We start from the raw sequence: 20797 nt of genomic DNA, 5'->3' as shown, positions 1-20797 counted from the left end.
GCAGTTCTAGGCATGAAACCATAACATGGCTGGACATGTGACAATCACCTTGGTTACATTGATAAGATTACTATGCAGCTGGCAGAGAAACAAAGTGAGACGTGCGGAGCTGACAAACATTTAAAAAAATGCAGTGACATCCCCTTCTCTGTCAGTAATGCAGATCTCAGATAAGGCACATCTTGTTGCGCAGATACTCATGCTGAGCTGTAGGAAGTGGTTTGTTCAGCCCTTGAAGACCACCCGGAGGCTTCAGCTGGTGCAGAGTGCGGCTGCACGGGTAGTGATGGGAGCACCCCGATACTCCCATATTACACCCCTCCTGCGTGAGCTGCATTGGTTACCGGTTGCCCTCCGGGTGAGATTTAAGGTGCAGGTACTTAACTTTAAAGCCCTACATGGCTTAGGCCCGGGATACTTGCAGGACCATCTGCTACCGGGAACGAATTCCCATCACTCAGTATGCTCACACAGAGAAGGCCTCCTCAGGGTACCGTCGGCTAGACAATGTCGGCTGGCGACCCCCAGGGGGAGGGCCTTCTCTGTGGGAGCGCCAGCCCTGTGGAACCAGCTTCCCCCTGAGCTTCGGATGGCCCCGGATCTCCAGTCCTTTCGCCGCGGCCTCAAAACACTCCTTTTCCACCTGGCTGACCTGGACTGACAGGGATTTAATTATGTTTTAAATTTTTTTTAACTCTAATTTTTAATTTATTTTAATTTTAATTTATTGTACAGAGGCCTTTAATTTTAATTTTATCTTAACTTCTGTATTTATTGTATGTTATTGTTGTTAGCCACCCTGAGTCCTTCGGGAGATAGGGCAGCATATAAGTCCCAATAATTAATAAATAAATAAATAAATAAATATCAGCAATCTGATCATGTGTAGGCACATACTGCAATTTAACAAAACCTTGTTTAACTCCTTGTCTTATATTTTGATAACGGATGTCAATGTGTCTAGACCTAGAACCTGTAAATCGATTCTCAGATATATAAACCACAGATTCGTTGTCTTCCATCACAGTGATCGGTCAAATCGGGTGTGTCCAGATATCTGTGACTAAAGCATCAAACCACGTTAGAGAATTACATGCATCTGAAACACAAGCATATTCAGCTTCAGTAGAAGAACAAGAAACAAAATTCTGTTTACGCACATGACAGTAAACAGGACATCCATTTAAAAACATCATATAACCTGAAGTACTTTTACGTGATTTCCTATCACTCGCCCAATCGGAATCTGCATAACAACCACGGTTCATTGCCCTCTGATAGGGAACTATTAATTTATTTCCCTGACAAGGAAAAACTTCCTAACTGGGAAAAAAAGATTAAATTTCTTTAGTTTCCCAGGAGTCTTTCACATCACGTATATCATCTGGTGATATCAAATTGTTATGTGTTCCTGGCTACTTTCCTTTGTGACCAGAGGTAATCTCACCTGACCAATAACCAGCCAAGACACAGTGAAAGCCTTTTTGTTTTGTTTATTGCAATAAGCGGAAGAGAAGCTTTCAAAGCTTGGTTCTCTTCAAACTTCTGACCCAAAATATGGGTTTTTTTGTAGAACCCTTGCCCCGGCCGCACATCCCTCCTCTTTCCCCATTGGCTGAGGTACTGTGAGGTTACACTCTTTCCGTCCGCTTCTTACACATTTCCTGCTAACATATCAAATCATATCCAGACCTATGGAACCGCTTGCCGGTTGAGCTCCGGATGGCCCCCGACCTTCGCTCCTTCCGGCACGATCTAAAAACGTATTTATTTGAGCAATCTGACCTGGTCTGATGGGTTAGGGTTGGGGTTTTAAATATGTTCTTAATTATTGTTTTAAATTTTAAATTTGGGCATTATATTTAATTGTATTTTAACTTTTATATTCTGTTTTTATATTTATTGCCCTGTACACCGCCCTGAGTCCTTTGGGAGAAGGGCGGTATAAAAATATAATAAATAAATAAATATACAATAATAACAAAAATTAGACATTTAAATGGTTATTTTGAACTCTGTAGATATTTATGTCCCCCTTTAAGAACAATAGGTTCTTTCCTGTTTCAATTCATGATACCTTTCCTCTTATCTTATTCAGCTAGTTTTCCTATTTTTCAATTCAGCATGCCTTCCCTGGCTAGCCATTTCTTCTTACTGCTGTTTTTTTATAGTTTGTCTTCTTCCTTTTCCCACTCTTCAGACTCAGGTAATTTTTGCCTACCTGTTTATCTTACTTCCTCATTTTAGGTTATCTCTGCCTAATTTCCATCAATTGTACTTGTTTTTTCTTTTCAGTTAGTTTCCATTGTATTGTAGATTTAACTGTCTCTGAAGATTCATCATATTGATATATATTTATCAAATATGTATATGCATAAAGGACGCCATAGCATAGAATTTATCTGCACATTTATCTTTTAGGTCAACCTTTCCTCTGCCTGTTATCCTTTAGTCAACCTGGGCTACATTTCCATCAATCCATGCCAGAAAATGATGAGAACTAAAGTCTAATACATCTGGACAGTACTAGGAAGTTACATGCTACTGATTTTATTTTTAACAATGGGAGAAATTCAAGTTTGTTATTGCTAAAAAATTTAAATTATTTGTAACTTGGTCACATTTTAAAATAAATCATAACTTACTGTTCTTATAAAATCTTCTTATCCATATAAGCAATTATTTATTGCTATTTGACTGGGCATATCATCCAGTCTTTGCTAGGGAAGCATGCAAAGGAATAATTTATCATTTGGGCTGATAGCTCCCACAATTTATCTTTTTCAAATTGAAAAGAGTTGGTTCCACATGTTGCAGAACTACTTGGATATACTGGTTTAGCAACTCAATGCAGCAAAGAAGATGTCATTTGAAAGATGATATTTCAGGGTGATGATCTAAGAATAAAACTTTTTCATGAATTTAAATAAGAAATAATGCCTGCATAAATGTGGAACTCCCATTTTATCTGTGTGAATACATAAACTGCAAACAGGGAGGAAAGCAAGATAGTGGAATTTCTGTTTTTATTAAGATGACAATGGCATCATTTTATTGTAATCACTTCATTAAGCAAGTGACATGACTTATTGCTGAGATTTGGTCTGTTGTATGCAAAACTTGTAGTATCAAGGTCTGGCAAATCAAAGCTTTGTTGTACTTTGAGCATATGAGCAACTGTGTGCTGATTTAGTGTTGATCTGTATCTTGTTTTGGAATCCAACCCTTTTAGAAGTTTCTTCAATTTGCTTACCATGATATAGTGAAATATGTGGATGAGCTTGGGGAATAAGGAGGTGAGGTCAGACAAGGCAGGCAGGCGCCCCAGTGACTTAACAGTCAGACAAAGAAACTCAGGAAAGGCTGCCTAATACACCAGGCAGCTAAAAGTAGCAGTGGGAAGTTTGTACCTTCAGACTTGCAACATTCTGTTAATAAAGTAGAATTAGTTCATCTAGGTATGCTTGTCTGGTTTACCCGGTAAGGCTGACATTAATCTTACAAGTCTGTATAGACTTTTCATCATCACTTTGACCAATTCAATTCTTCTTTTGACTATTAAGTCACTGGGGACTCCTGCCTCTCTTGTCTGATTGTTTCTTAGGTAGCATCCTTTCCCCAAGCTCATCCACACATTCCATTGTACTTACACTAAGCTTTTGCTTCATTTATTTTTATGTAACCTATCAACATTTTTACTAAGGGCAAGCTGAACATGTTAAGGATCAGAAATGAAAAATCCCAGTTAACTATTAAATAACATTTTAATGTTTAGATTAAAATAGAACTACCTTATTCTAGGCAACACATGTTAAAATCAATCACAATAAAAACAGGTTTTATACCACTTAAACATTAAGATTTTATTACACTGGCATTCAGTCCTGTCTATTTTAAATCTTGTTGTCAAAGCAAGTGGATCACAATATATAAGTAATAAAAAGCCCACTTTTTCCAAGAATGGTATTTATATGTTTACAAACTTTTTGTCATATTTATTATTGACAGTAAATTAAGTCCACAAAGTTTTAATAACTTATCTTATATCACATTTGGGGTAGGTTTATATGAATCAATCCTCTTAATTTGAACTGAGGGTGATTGGATTTAAGTTTTTAATTCCAGATTTAGTTGCATTCAAACTTAATTTGAATTAAGTCTTGAATTGCTGAAGAGTAGCTTGTTCCTAGCACAAGAGACAAAGAGGTTGAAAGTTTATGGCTGGTCACATTAAAGAAGCTAAGAATGGAGAAAGTCAGTATATAAAACAATGTTAGGTTGCCACTTCACCTGCAACCTTGTATCAACAATCAGATTGGGAACCAATAGAGACATTGGTGCCTAAGCAATAAAACAACTAGTTAAAAAAATCAATGAACGATTGACCATCCCCTCATTTGGAGCTAGCCTGTAGCATCTAGCCCCATGCTCATTTGAGAAAAGGCTATAATGTTAGGCTTGTGTGCCTGTTCTTTTAGTTCTTGCTGATTTGAGATTCAAATCTGCCCTAGATCAGTAATGTTGTAAATGCTGAGTTGGGCCCTTAAGATTAATGGTTTGTACACAGGTTTGTATGGCCACTTGGGAAAATGAAATTTCCATGGTTTCCAAAATGAAGATTTTATAGATAATTATAAAGTAGCCACCCAGACTTGCTACTTTTGTGATTGTATTAAGCATGCCTTCTTAAAATTTATAAGTAAAGCTCCTTGGGGAATGACCAGGAAAATGTCACAACTGCAAATCTCTGTGTAATATAAACACCCCAATATTGTAGTTTGCTGGCAATATTGTGAATTAGTAATCTGCTATATTGCATATAAGAATTAAATATAAGAATGCCTAAAGTAATAATTAGAACAGCTATCAGATCTCTTAAATACTCAATCATTACTTTGAAGCAAGCCCCTGCCTCAATTCACAAATCTGCTTTAAAAGGATGTTTCCAGCAAAGCTTCATCAAATCACCCATTCATAACTTAATTTTGAATTCTTTTGAATCTCATAACTGTTAGATGTACCGCCAGCTGAAAATCACTAGTCCACAAGAGACTGAGTAGCACTGAAAAATAGAATAAACACAGCACTATACAAGTTTCTTACCTCTATATCATTTATATCATTTTCCTGAAACTGGTGCCATCCAGACGCATGGGATATCAAGTCCCATAATTCCCAGCCAGCAGAAAGTCAAACTAAATGGAAATCATGAAGACCAATTCATCTGATCAGTGGATCCTGGAATGAAGAAGGCTGATTCACAAAAGGTTTACGTATTTTCTGAATTTGCTACGTAGCTTTTGAATTATTGGGGTAGAGGATGCTCCTACACAATGATGAGTACTGTTAGCTGTTGGTACTGGAAAATGATCTTGTCATATATTGGTAACTAGCATTTTCCCCTATTCATAATGGAATTTTTTTAATGTGTAAATGTACGTGAGAGCTTGGTCATATCAGGTTTTACTATAAGCTACTGTGGTTATTTATTTTGATTACGCAAAAGTATTCCTTATCTTTCAATTACTAAATTGCCTGACAAAAAAATCTCAGTTATGGTACAAGAGAATGTAGTTTTACTGGTTGCATGCAGGATTAAACAAGGACTTGCTCCACATGCTGGTAACTAGGCACAAGGTAGCTCTCTTAAAAAAAAATCTTTACCTTCTGCAGGAAAAAAGGTGAAAGGGCAGCCTGAGCCATAAATGAATTTTTCCCTCAGTCATACAGCTTGGAACAGGTGGAGATTGCCTGCTGGCTGGTGTGCTGGCAAAAATAAGAATCAGTCTAACACACTAGATAAAATCATTCTTGTTCCCTAAACTTATGAAGAGTTTGTACTCCTTTGCCAAATCAAGGAATAAGTTACTTTTTAATTTTTTGCTAGGTGATAATTTTTCAGCATAGTTCAACTCAAACTGATACTGATTTTTATGTTACAAATGTGCAGGAAAGGTTGATTAGCAAGTTGGTTACAGTAATAAAAATTGAAATGTAAACGCAAATAAAAATGCATCTAAACTATTGGGAAGAAGGTTTTGTCAGAGATAATATATAAGCTGTAGATTGCTAACCATAATTGATGATTAATTCTACAGTTGGTGGCATTAGCAATAGCCCTTGAGAGCCAAGCTTTCTACTGTGGAAAGAAAAATACCACTTGATATCATCATAAGGATAAATTTTACAAGTGTGATTACCTCTGTCCTATTCAAAGCAATGAATGCATACAGAGGATTGGAGTAAAGAGAAGATACAGGAAGAAAGAACCATGTTCACAACTGATTAAGGATAAATGTCAAAAGTTAATGAACAAGCTAGTTTGAAAAATATCTAAATAAAGAACATGGGAATAAAATCCTTGGTTCAAAAGGAAATAAAATGAAATGAGCAGTTGAACAACTGTTAAAAGGATATAAAAATGTTAAAGGTTTTGATACCAGGTACCTAAAATGTGCGTATGGATAGAAATGCACAAATGTACTCAAATCCAAGAAATAAAGTTAACATTAACACAGTTTAAATTAAAGGCCATTTTCAAAACTTTTACATTGGAAAGAAATGTTCAAACTGATGACAATTTTAAGCATCAAGATTTGAACTACAGTGGTTAACACGAGAGTATATAGTTAATAACCTCAAATAGGATAATATCTATATAACAAGGTCTAAATAGGATCCAGTATTATGAAACATACATTTGGAAGTTTACATTGTTCTGTATTAAGAATCCAATGAGGTTTCCACCTTTTTTCCACATTTCAGATTACACATACAGTCTCCTCAGTATTGTTTATACTTTGAATAAGAAATGTACCAGGCTTCTGTAGCCACCCAAACTTTCATTACTATACATACAATGGAGACTAGCTATCCTTCCCTCCCTTATCCAAATTCACATCTCAGTTATATGATGAAAGGGGGGGGGAAAGTTTACAAATGTGAACATCACATGGAAGACACAGATCAAATAATGTCACATATATACAAACTCTTCTTTGGGGGTTGCCTAAACCACCTGGAAACAGTTTATAAAATATATCCTTGGATAGTGTATTTGAAAAATTGTGGTATAGAGTGTCAGATAGCCCTCACCTGTAAAAATAATTAACTATATTTGGGGTTTATATTTCAAATAATCATATTTTTGTTAGACTCACATCATGTCTTTTATCAAGGAATTCAAGGCAGCTTATATAGTTTTCATTTTAACCCCATAACAATAAAACGTAGGAAATAAAGCAGCTGAAATAAAACAGCAGGTACGAAGTCACCTGGGATGTTTCTATAAATGAAATTTATCTGAAATCTGGATTTCTGCAGTCCTAGTTCACTACCTTAACCACTATATCACACATAAAGCATACAAAAATCTTGCAATCTGTCAACAGATGACAGCCAAGGGTAGATGACATTTAAATTAATTACAATGCAACACTCACTCCTTTGGATATTGAGTCACCCTGCAGATCAGGGTGAGAAGGGCCAATATTTACTGTCATCAAATGTAGTGATTGCCACCCATTTAGATTATTTTAAAAGGGAACCAATTCATGGTCAATGTAGCTGTCAAAGGATGCTAGTCTTGAGAACTCTTTGATAGATTTCATACGCTGAATTCCAGTTGCTAGGGAGCAACAGTGGAAAGCAACGGTCCCTCTCTTTCCCTCTCTCGCCTACATACACACCTACACACTCTGTCCATGAAACTGAGATCCTGAATGCATCTGGTTCTTTAGGAATGCTGAACTACACGAGCCATTTGCCTGCTCCAGCAGGGTTGTTCTTAGGCTACTTTATACTAGATTCCTAGTATATCTGAGTAGTCAAAAGTAATAAAATTAAAGATAAATTATTGTTTTGCACTTGTTATATCTTTCATCCTCAGAATTCATCATCTTCTATAACATATGGATGTTAACTGGTTACCTTTGAGAAAGTACTGGTGAGTTAAGAGTTCCTTAGGTATAGGTTAATTTGTATCATACATGTAATTCAAAATGCTTGGTTCAAAAGTACAATCTGGACATTCTTAAGACTCTGAGGAGGGAGAGAAGATTCATTTAAATTCTTCTTCCATCTCACTGCATCTTACTTCAATCTAATTTTCCCCATTGTAATTGAATATGGAATAAGCTGAAAAAGCATTGCCATTATATTTTAGCTAAATAATTGTGTTGCCTTGAAAGAAAAATATTGATCCATGTGATTATTTTGAGCACTAAATTATAATTTAAATGGGTCACCTTCAATGTCTATGGTTCAAGGAAATTATCCACATCACAGATGGACTCAGGCTTTTAAAATTAGGATTCAGTTCACCTTCTACCTCAAACCAGGATTCTGCATATGGACTTAGGTTTGATTTAGCAACTAATTCAAAAATCAGAGTGGATCCCTGAAACTAAGGATACCTGTAGTACATCTTACGGAAGCTGTAATTTGTAACTCTTAATATACCAATTGCATCCATTTAGTAACTGAAATGTGTTTGCATTGGTGGCTAATGTAAGGAAAAGACAAAAGTGAATATTATAGGACATATCAAACTGTTGACACTACTGTCTATCTTTTTCTCTCCATTTCTGTCAAGTAGAAACATGACATAAAATTAGTTTGTTGCATATTTCAGGCCTACCATCTGGCAACAGGGAGGAAAGCCACAATGTAATCATGCCAAATAATTTATTGTGTTTTACTACAGATGACAGCCACGGGTAGAGTCAAAAAAATGTTCTTTACAACATTTAATTCCCCCCTAGATTTATTTGTGTGTGTGTGTGTGTGTGGGTGTATTCTTTTTATTTATGGATATAGATTTGGCAATTTTGTAATGGAATGCCCAACCTCAAATGACTTGTTTCACCTGTCTGTAAATGGTACAAATGATATGCTTTATTTTAAAGCTACTGTTTTGGTATTGATGCCAGTTAATTCTTGAGAAGAGCTTTGGAATAGTTTACTCGTGCTTGTGACTGAGTGCAAACAAGTTAAAAATGCAAAAAGGTATGTATTTATTGTTTGAAATAATTTAAGATTTATTGCAAATGGTCTATTACACTTATTATGCAACTTTATATAATTACTAAATGTATTGTGGCATCATCATTTCACATAACAAAAGACTGGTGAGGAATCATGACCAAATCCAGGATAAAGGGCTAAAACATTGATATTAGTTATTTGTTTATTACATTTATAATCTCCCTTTTCTCTGAAAGCTCAAGATAAAGCACACAGGGATCTCTCTCTTACTGTATCTCCAAGGTATGATAGTTGAGACTAAGAGTTCATAATTAAGTCATCTACTACACAAAACAAGTTGTTTTACCATTGTTTTCAAACCAAGGGGTTGGGTTTACATAATGCCAAGCCAAAACTAAACAATGTTTTGATTTACTCTGACATGTGAACCCAAGGCTGGCCTTAAATACCCCAAGGAACTAAAGCCATATCCAACCAATTTATACCTACTTTCCACCTCAGGTAGTACCCATGGTTTATACCATAGTATTAGAAGTAAATCAGACTGCTTTACTTCTTCAACAAACTATGGTATGAACCTAAGTCTCCATTTAAGTTAAATCTCTACATTTTGACAGTAGAACTAATTTCATAGCAATTTCTGTATTTATTATTCTCCCCCATTCTCAATTAATTGGAAGTATCTGCTTGGTGTGATTCTCATTTGATTGTTAATACACTTCAATTGACTCATATGGCTTAATCAACAGCAAAGGACATGTAATTTAGATTGTTCCAGGACAGACATGTAGTGAACTTGTGAGAAGATGACCTTAAGTATCTTGTAGGCTGATGATCCTACATGCTAAGAAGGACAGGATTCTGGATCACATGAAAGGTATACTGTAAAGCCATTTGAAAATCTTGCCTAAATTAAAGAAGAAGGCTGGGCTGATTACTCCATTTTGCACACCAATGCCCCTGCATTGCAGCCTGATATAAAAGTAAAACACTACATATATTTCTAATAGAAATAGCATTTCCTGGATATCAGCAATAAAATCAAAGTACTGCTGCTGCCGCTGCTGCTTACTCAGCCAAAGATATTACTTAATTAGCCAATAAAAATCAAAGGTAATGCTATTCTTATTTTGAAAAGGCCATAAAAATAAAGAAATCATTTAATGACTGAGGCAAACAGCAGATTTAATATAACTTCTGTATTAACTTCCCAGTTTCTCTTCAGTTCTCATGGAGGTTTTTTTTAAGTCTAAGATATATTTCTTAATGTACTTAAACATAGAACTACTTTACAAATATTTAACAACTTTTAATTAACCAAAGCCATTTATTTTCCTTATATTTCTCTCTGACCTTTATGTGTTCAAAGAACCTGAGAGTTCTTGCCTTCCCATCTTCTTCAATAAGAAATAATTTTTCAGCATCAGAGAAAATACCACCAATCCTAGAAATAAAATAAAGAGAAGAGGAGAGCAAAGGGAGGAGAATTGCAGATTTGATCAAAACTGAACTGGGACAGATCAGAAATAACATTCTCCTTGCAGTATTCGGATTTGTCCAGCTTTTCTGCCAAGAGGCGATGTTAAAGAAGAAAAAGATGCCAACGCCAAGGGGAGAAGGGGAGAGGCACAATCTGGCATTGGTGCTACAGAATAAAGATGCAAGTGATGGTGTGGACAACCAGATTAACGATACCAGATATTTTTCCTGACTAAGGACGGGTGAGCAGAGCTTTTAAATTGTTCCCGAGCAAACGGCTCTGGTTATATTAGAAGGAGGGCAAAATGGTTTGTGGTGTAAGATCGTGTTAAGGGCCAAACGTTGGGTGAAGACACGATATCTTTTGGTCTTGATCACTTAAGGCAGGGGTCTTCAAACTTGGCCCTTTTATGACTTGTGGACTTCAACTCCCAGAATTCCTCAGCCAGCAAAGCTGGCTGAGGAATTCTGGGAGTTGAAGTCCACAAGTCATAAAAGGGCCAAGTTTGAAGACCCCTGACTTAAGGGGTTCAACATACTCCACGCGGCAACTCTGTGAGGTTGGCTGAGAACTAATGGCTACGATTCCGCAATGAACTTCCGGGCTGCGGACCGGGGCTGGGCTGAATGCAGGTCCCGTAAACGCCAGCTATATCCAGGCGAGTTGGTAGAACTCCTCTGAGGGGAAAAAAATGCCGGAATGCCCAGGCTAGTTTAGAAAAGGGACCCCATCTCTCCCAACGACTGACGGCCCGACCCTATCCCAGAGCGGGCTCCTTCCTTTCCCGGGGGGGGCGAGAAGAGCCGGCTTGATTACAAAGCGGTGACGTCCAGAGGAGCAGCGCCGGCCCCGCGGTGAAGGCGGCCACCCGAGTCGAGGGTGGGGTGCGGCTGCACCTGCCCGCGGGCCGTCCCAAGCCCGCCCTTTCCCTCCGGTGCCTCTGCGGAGCGGCGGCCGGCTGGTGGCTCCTCTGCCCGCCGAGCGTCCCGCCTGCTTCTCGGTTCCCAGCGGGAGAGAGCATGGCCGGCCTGATCGGCAGCCTCTTGGGCTCTCAGCCCGTAGCTGGCTTCCAGCGCCGCTGCGGGCTCTTCCCACGGGCCGAGGAGCCCCGAGCTCAGGCGGTGGGGAACGGCAACCGCCCCCTGACTCGGCGGGACGTCCGCAACGGGCAGCGCCCGGGCGTGAGTCTGCCGGCCGACTGCGCCACCTGCCACGGCAGCCCCGGGGACGGCTGGAAGGTAACGCGCGCAACGGGGGCGAGATGCGAGAGGAGCCGGAGCTCGGTTTGCAGCCCCTATACCTAACCCAGACCGCCTCCTCCGGCTGTCCTAGATGTACTGTATACTGTTGTAACGCCGTCGCCCGGCGGGGCTTGGGGAAATGCCCGCTTTCTTAACCAGGTCAATTATCGGAAGGCGAGCGAGCAGGAAGCCTTAAAGGTAAAGGTAAAGGTTCCCCCGCACATGCATGCTAGTCGTTTCCGACTCTAGGGGCCGGTGCTCATCTCCGTTTCATAGCCGAAGAGCCAGCGTTTGTCCGAGGACGTCTCCGTGGTCATGTGACTAGACGCCAAAGGCGCACGGAACGCTGTTACCTTCCCACCGGAGTGGTCCCTATTTTTCTACTTGCATTTTTTACGTGCTTTCGAACTGCTAGGTGGGCAGAAGCTGGGATGAGTAACAGGCGCTCACTCTGCTATGGCACTCGGGACTTTAAGGGCACTTTAAGGGCACTTGGCAGCCCTTAAAAAAAGTCTCTTGCCCAGCCATGCCTTGTACTTCCCTCCTGGAAGCAGGCTGACTTCCTGTTACTGAAAGGGCTTCGGGGAGAGAGGAACAAAATTGCAGACCCGCTGCTTTAGGGACGCAAATCTGAAAAGCTGTAAGTACTGCACTCTTCACGACTTTACTACTACTCTACAGCCATGGTTCTCCCCCACCTCCCTCTTTGAACTGTTCACTCTTGGGTAAAGACTTCTGGAGAAGCTTGCCTAGACATACCAACATACACAATACAAGCTTTTGAAATATACTCTCTCCCCCCCCCCCCAATGATACCCGTAATAACTTTCAGAGGTGTTTTGACTTTTGCCCAAATGTTGTAGCTTTTTATTGTGCATCTAGGTGATTTACAGTAAATGTTTACTTTCAACATTGCTTCTTATAATAATTTGACCTTAACCAAAATGGTGGTGGCAGAATAATGAGCTGGTGAATTCAACAGTGGTAGCGATGATGATGGTATTTGCAGTGTAAAATCAATAGGAGACAGCAGTTCATTCAAATATATTGCAGTAGCTTGAAGAAAATTCAGTTCCAAATTACCTCTGACATTAAAGATTTCCAGGTTATTGGCAAAAGCTTTTAGTATGCCTTTATGTTTCGTAAACCAGCATAAACACATCCTGAACTCTGCATCATGCTCAGCATGTTGTGTGCAACCAGCCTTTGTGATTTGAAAACCATGATATATGGCTTAGCATCATGGATGAACCAAGACAGTTGTATTGTATTCACTATGGTTTAGGCATAATATTTCAAGCTTGTCAGAGGCTTGGATCTCAACAAATTAAAGGGAAAGCACTCCATACTATACAGTTCAGAATGGACTCTACCACACATACTTCCCCAATCTTCACACCTTCCAAGTTTTTCCAAGAAATTCCCAGGATTCCCCAGACAGGTTTTTCCTGAGATTTCTGAGAGATGAAGTCAACAGGTCTGGAGGATTTCTAGAAGACAACAGCTTTACAGTTAACAAAGGAATAAAACCAGCATCTTTCTGTCTGTAGTCTTTCACTAACTTATTTTACCTTAGATTCTTTATAATGTTACTATAAAGAGAGCAGCTTTGTTTTGTTGTTCTGCAACTGTTTGTGGGTGATAGGTCCTCCTCTTAATGTTAAGTCAGAAAATATTGTTGCTGAGTATTGTAACAATATTTGTTTGCAATATTTGTAGTAATATTTTATTTTTCATAAAACCTGAAATCTGTTATGCAAGTGTTCAGTGTACCATCTATTTAGCATCACTAGGAGTAAAATATGTTGTAATGCAGGGGTGCCAAACTGGCAGCCTGTGGGCCGGATAAATCATGCACAGGCCATGCCCACCCCAGCTCCGCAAAGGCAAAAACCACCACAATACATCACGTGACGTGATTGAGTTTGACACTTGTGTTCTAATGTATTTATTTTTTATGAATATTTTATTCTGACTGACTTGATAAATGGGCTACTTGTGTCCCATCCCCAAATCTCTGCCTTATGGACAAAAGCAAATATACATATACACCGTGCTTTTTTCGTAAAAGAAAAAGGTGCTGGAACTCACACGTTATGCAACCCTCCTTGCCTACCCTACAAGATTCCATCCAAAAAAGGTGCCGGAAACTCCGTTCTGGGTGTTCTATGACAAAAAAAGCCCTGCATATACATATATGCACATTCATACACACAAACAAAAAAAGAGGGCACAATATCTCCAGGTTGTTCTTTTCTTCTATTTCTTCTAAGTCTGACCCATCGTATTCCTATTATTTTTTCTTGGATTTCTGAATTAGTTCATTTATTTCTCTATTGAACTTTTCTTCTCCAATCCTTCATATTGGCCTTTTTTATTTTTCTGTTGTTGCTGTTTTGTGTCATTTAAATCAGCCATGCAAGTCATTTTTCTTCTAGATCTTTTCTCCCACATAGTTCAAACATGCTAATCTCTTTATTGTTTTGAAAACAATTAACCTGAATTTCATCTACTTTAATAAGTACCTGTAAAATCTTTCTCAGGACAGTGAGGACAATTAACCAGTGGAACAGCTTGCCTCCAGAAATCATGGGCGCTCCATCACTTGAGATTTTAAAGAAGAGGCTAGACAGTCACTTGTCTGAGATGGTATAGGTCCTGCTTGAGCAGGGGGCTGGACTAGAAGACCTCCTAGGTCCCTTCCAGCTCTAATTCTATTCTATTCTATTCTATTCTATTCTATTCTATTCTATTCTATTCTACTCTACTCTACTCTACTCTACTCTACTCTACTCTACTCTACTCTACTCTACTCTACTCTACTCTATTCTATTCTATTCTATTCTATTCTATTCTATTCTATTCTATTCTAGTGAACAAAGTGACCCCCTCTTCCTTGAGGCAGCCCCTCAGATACTGGAATACTGCTATCATGTCTCTCCTATTTCTTCTTTTCTTTAGACTAGCCAAACCCAAGTCCTGCAGCTGTTCTGCGTATGTTTTAGTCTCCAGGCCTTTGATCATCTTAGTTGCTCTTCTCTGGATTTTTCTTCCAAACTCTCAACATCTTTTTTGTGATATGGTGACCAAAATTGGCTGCAGTATTCCAGGTGTGGTCTTACTAGGGTTTTATAAAGCAGTAATAATACTTCACGTGATCTTGATTCTATGCCTCTTTATAAAACCCAGGATTGTATTAGCTTTTTTGGTTGCGGCTGCACACTGCTGCCTCATAGTCAAGTGATCGTCCACTAGGACTCCAAGCTCCCTCTCACAGTTACTGTTTTTAAGCCAGGTCTCACCCAATCTGTACTTGTACCTTTGATTTTTCCTGCCTAAATGTAAAACTGCTTTTCTCCACACTGAAACTCATTTTGTTGAACAGGACCCATTGTTCAAGTTTGTCAAGATATTTTTGGATCCTGAGTTTGTCTTCTGGGGTGTTGGCTATTCTGTCAATTTGGTGTCATCTGCAAATTTGATGAGTTCCCTTTCACTTTCCTCATCTAAGTCATTTATGAAAATATTGAAGAGTGCTGGGCCTAAGATGTAACCTTGTGGTACCCCACTGCTTACTTCTCTGACAACTTACCTGACAATTGTGGCAAGAAATGTCACAAAATGGGGGAAAACACTTAACAGAAATTTTGGCTCAATTGTCACAAGATGAGGACTAGCTGTATATATAACCTCCCATCTCATTGCTGTGACTCTGGGTGGTTTACAATTAAAAAAATAAAAAAGCAATATTAAAAACAACCATAAAAAAATTAAAACAATAATTCATTTCTATTATATTTACATTTACAAAAGCATTTATACATGCAGAAGTTGTTAATAGTTTTTTTTTTCTCCTGATACTACATGCAGCATGATATGGCTTTTAACTACTTTTGGTAATAAATTATAATTTAAATAATTATACCATCGTTACGTTGATGGGAAATTTTGCAAGTATTGAAATTGATTTTTAGTTGATGACGGCAATCACTTTACAACCATTTGAGAAATACGAACATCTCTTAAATTCACCTGTCCATGTATGCTTTAAAATGAAGACAGTTAAAGTTTATTTTTTATTTCTCTAGTATTTCAAACAAATGCCTTTTGCATTCCACACTGGAATGAGATTATATTAAGAATGGCTCAAGTTTTGTTGCATTAGCTTTCAAAGTAACCAGTTATGAAATAAACGGAGAAAACCTCATTTGTGTTTCTATTATCTTAAGAGTAGTGATTGGTTGATTGCAATAACAATGGAGAGTGTGAATTCTAGAATTTGTATGGCTAGTTGCATTTAAAAGTAGCTAGGTGTAACCTTTGAAATAATATATGTCTTTCAGTAAAGGTTGCACTGGGTGCTCTGAGCTTAGTTTGCTTGCAGATGTGTCATTACCCAAGTGAGTAATGAGTACAAACCAAACAAACTAAGCAAACAACCAAGCTCAGAGAGTACCGAGGACTCCATATATCTCTTTGCCCTTAAGTAATTAAGTTGTAATTTCTTCCAGGTCAATGTAACATCTCATGATAATAGACATATACTTCATAATTTCACCTTGCTAGTTTGGAAATATATAAAGCTTGTATCAGTACTCAGCTTTCCTAATGCCCAGATCTGAAGGCTATTTTAAAATATATCTTCAAAAATATATTAAAATCACTTTGCCTTGGCTTCCAGCATATCCTCCTTACTCAGTCATTATTTTAACAGCAGATAGTCTCTTTACTTTCAGTTACACCCTTTCTCTTCTCCCCGCCATCTGTTTTTCCTGAAGGGTCCGACTCCTACCTAGTACCTAGTGTCCTTCCAAATCTGCACTTAGTTTATTTTTTTTATTTATAGTCTGTGGACCATGCTCTTCCACCAACAAAAATATGTGTGTTTGGTATGGAATGGTCCAATGGGCACCTGAGATATTATCCTTGAAATTACAGGTAATCCTCAACCTAAAACATTTCATTTAGTGACTGAAGTTACAACATCACTGGAAAAAAGTGACTTATGACCATTTTTCACGCTTACAATTGTTGCGGCATCCCCATGTCACATGATCAAAATTTGGATGTTTGGCAGCTGGTTCATGATGATGATGGCTGCAGTGTCCTGGGATCATGTGATCACATTTTGTGACCTCCTGACAAGTGAGGTCAGTGGGGAAGCCAGATTCACTTAACAACTTTGATACTTACTTAATAATTGCAGGGATTCACTTAATGACTGTGGCAAGAAAGGTCATAAAATGAGGCAAAATTCATTTAACTGTCTCACTTAGCAACTGAAATTTGGGGCTCAGTTGTGGTCATAAATCAAGGACTACTTAGTAGAGAAACAATTGATGTCAGGTCATTCCCTGAACTTCCTTAACAAAGCGGATTTGAACCCTTGATGTTCCAGATCTATAGAATTAATCTGTGTACACAGCATCCCAGTTCCAGGAATCTAACGCCTTTTAGATTAGACCTCAGCAGATCTACAGGGTCAGTTGCAGAAGGGCTGTTACTGCAGTGACTTGGTCTGAAAGATCCCAGAAGATAAAGACAATGAAGTGGAAACTGTCCCTCTATGCCCTTCCTGTAATGTTTGCCATCATTTCTCCTGTGACATACTGTATATCCTGAATGTGTGATTTCATTACTCATACCATCTAATCCTGGTGTTTCTGGCATCAAAATTTCCATAATTTGTTCTTTTTCTCCCAGAGGAAAGCCTAGACGTGATCATACTTTATGAAATACCTTAGCTTTAATATCACACAGCAATTCTCCATAAGTATCTAGCAAGTTGATCCTATGTTGAGAGGCCCAAACAGATGGAATTTATCTTCTGTTTTTCAAAAAAAACAACCCTTCTGTATAATATTGTACTACAGTGTAATAGTTGCTAAAGACTAGTCAAAGTCTTTATCTAGGATGGGTTCAACAACTACATAATTTTCTGATTTGCTGACTGTATCCAGCATATTTGTGAACATGTTGTTTGGTTTGGCAAAGCAACAGTTGGTTTATATAGTGCTTGGAAGAAAATAGAAGTTGGGAAAATGAAGAAGTAATAGCAGCAGCAAGGAGGCCCTGCCTAAGGGCAACCAAATAACACACCCAAAATATCTTTTTCCATCTGTACTCTTGATGTTGAACCATTAACATGTGCTGAAACACAAGCGTTTCTTCAGTAGATAATAATTAACCAATTTAAGCTGTATTGATTTTAGTTGGAATTTAGTGGTTGTGATGACTGTCTTCATTTTATTCTCTTTATTCTACTTTTGCCAATAAACTTTTTATACATTTAGGTAGCTTAACAAAGTGTTTCTCATTGTATTTCCCTGCACGGACAATTGAATTGCTTTTGTTTCAGATTGACACAGCATTTGGTCTGCATTGTTGGCTCTCACAGGAGAAGCCAAAATATTTTCTCTTCTTTTTTTCTTACAGCTGAATTGAATGATGGAATCTTCAATAGACTAGAAACTTGTCAAGTAGGGGAATGTGGGTTGTTAGGAGATACTTGACTGACAGTCTAGCTAGCATAATACCTTCTTTTTATTGGAAGATCTATGGGAGAAATAATCTTGTCAGTAAGATTTTCTGTCACAGCTAGTCCTCAACTTACAACCACAATTGAGCCCAAAATTTCCATTGCTAAGTGAGACAGTTGTTAAGTGAGTTCTGCCTTCTTTTTTGACCTTTCTTGCCACAGTTGTTAAGTGAATCACTTCAGTTGTTAAGTGAGTCCGGTTCCCCCATTGACTTTGCTTGTCAGAAGGTCACAAAAAGTGATCACATGACTCCAGGACATTGCAACCATCATATTTTGATCATGTGAATTTTGATCATGTGACCATGGTGATGCTGCAATGGTCGTAAGTGTGAAAAATGGTCATAGGTCTTTTTTCTATACCGTTGTAATTTTGAATGGTCACTAAATAACTGTTGTAAGTCGAGGACGATCTATACTGTATTAGCTTCAAATAGTCATATAGCTGCTTCCTAATTCCTGATTCATTCTCTTTGGTTCCTTCTTGATCTTCCTTACCTGTCCTTTTTTTGTTTTTTTTAAGAGTTCTAGTATTTGTAAACATCTTTCTTTCAGCTTGGTTTGTAATTGTAATTCTGTTCCATTTCAAAATTACTTTTAAATGTTTATTGCACTAATAACCTTTCTTGAAGGAGCTTGGACAGGTCATGATTTTAAACCGAATCCTTTCTGTTCCTATGCTGATTGCTTTATAACCTTGTTGCTAAACTTTACTAATTTTCTTTTTTTTAATATACAAGTCTTAAGAGGCATAGAACCCATGTTTTTGCCTTTGTGTTTCAGGCAATTTTCCCAGTCAGTGCCCAGTACCATATGCTATGCAGACAGGCAGGCACCATGGGCTGTGGCCAGTTTTGAAGCAGCCTATATTCAAAAACAGTAAAGCTGTTTGGAGAGCGAATTGGAAGCCAACAGGCATAAAATATGCTGGATCCTTCTTCTTGTGTTCATAAATGTTAACCAGCTGTTTGACATGAGATGCTTCTAACAATTGACACAGCTCTTTTCTCCCCTAGTGTGTTCCCAAGAAGGATATTTATGTGTTAAAAATGGGTAAGCGTATATTTCCCCCCCCATATGGTTAAACTATAACACAATTCATGGCAATGACAAACCAACCTTTCATGAAATTTTGTGGATCAAATTTGGCTATTTCATAAGCCTCAGTAAGGTATGATAAGGTACAGCTTGCTGTTGCGCTGTGTGATTCATAGCATCCATTTTCTCACAGTGAGCTTACTCATATGAGCAGGGGTTTATTTTTCATTATTTCAAATAAGTAGGAACAGTAAGGACTTTTTCCTCTAAGCATGGTTCTCAAATTATTCTATAATAGTCCTGAAGCATTGTTTCTTCTGAATTGTTAATTTTCTTCCTTAGAACAAAAATATCCTTCACAAGTAGTCCTCGACTTACAACAGTTCATTTAGTGACCGTTCAAAATTACAGCGGCAATAAAAAAAGTGACTTTTGACTATTTTTGACATGCATTCCCATGATCATGTGATGAAAATTCAAATGCCTGGCAACTGACTCATATTTATGATGGTTGTAGTGTCACCCGGGTGTGTGTGTCTGTGTGTCATGTGATGGCCTTTTGTCACCTTCCGAAAAGCAAAGCCAACAGGAAAGCCAGATTCACATAACAACCGTATTACTAACTTAACAATTGCAGTGATTCACTTAACAACTGTGGCAAGAAAAGTTGTAAAATGGGGAAAAACTGCAACCAAAAAAAATTGGGCTCCGTTGTGGTCAGGCCTCCTCCTATGCAATTTTTAGTTGATGCTACAAAAAAGTGAAGCCTAACCAGATTTTATATATAAAAAAGAATTATGAATGACTAAATCTGTAGATTCAACTACTGTGTAGCCAATGACTTCACTGTGACCTGTGGAAACACAGACATACACCATGTTATAGTCTTTCGGGATAAGGAATTTATTCAAAGAATAAAGGAAATAGAAAGCATGAGGAAAGAAAAAAGAAAACGTCTGGTGGCATAACACCTTTCTAAATAGCATTCTTACCTAACCAGGCATCCTTGCTTCCACATACTAGGACGTAAAATGTAATACGTTGAAACAGGAAGAGGAACAACTGAACAGCAGAAAGTGGCAGCAGAAACAATAACTATGAGTCCTAAAAAAACATTTACAATAATCATTGGTATAGAATTGGCATTAAATGTTGGCAATAAATTCCTTTGGTTTAAAAGGATAACTAGACAAAATTTTGAATGATAAATTTATTGACTGTCAGGCTCTAGACCAGTGATGGAGAACCTTTTAGAGACCGAGTGCCCAAACTGCCACCCCAAACCCACTTATGTATCATCGGGTGCTGGGTGGGTGTGGCCCATTGGGTGGGTGTGGCCAATTGGGTGGGCATGACTCGTTGGGTGGGCGTGGCTGTGGTGATCATGGCAGACTGGGTGGGCGTGGCTGGGGTGGGCGTGGCCAACTCGATGTTGCTCATGGGGAGGGCCGGAATGCAGCTGAAAGGCAGGTTAGTAAAAAAACGCTTGGGGAGGGAGGGTGGGTGCGGCAGCCT

At 38.4% G+C, this 20797-nt stretch overlaps 1 protein-coding gene across 3 annotated transcripts in view; it reads left to right on the top strand.

Moving 5' to 3' along the window:
• Positions 1–11334: 11334 nt before the first annotated feature.
• The window catches only part of SGPP2 (sphingosine-1-phosphate phosphatase 2), a 42114-nt gene continuing 32651 nt past the window's right edge, over positions 11335–20797 (top strand). For 2 of the 3 annotated variants that reach the window (XM_081328823.1, XM_081328822.1), the window contains exon 1: positions 11335–11703. In XM_081328823.1, the coding sequence (XP_081184949.1) occupies positions 11485–11703 (219 nt within the window). In that variant the 5' untranslated portion in view covers positions 11335–11484. Of the gene's footprint in view, positions 11704–12282; positions 12347–20797 lie in introns of those variants that run through there. The other variant, XM_081328824.1, reaches the window with a different exon arrangement.

The sequence above is a fragment of the Vipera berus genome (assembly GCF_964194415.1).
Source record: "Vipera berus genome assembly, chromosome: 5".
NCBI classification, from domain to species: domain Eukaryota; kingdom Metazoa; phylum Chordata; class Lepidosauria; order Squamata; family Viperidae; genus Vipera; species Vipera berus.
This window is presented reverse-complemented; position numbering and strand designations above follow the sequence as displayed.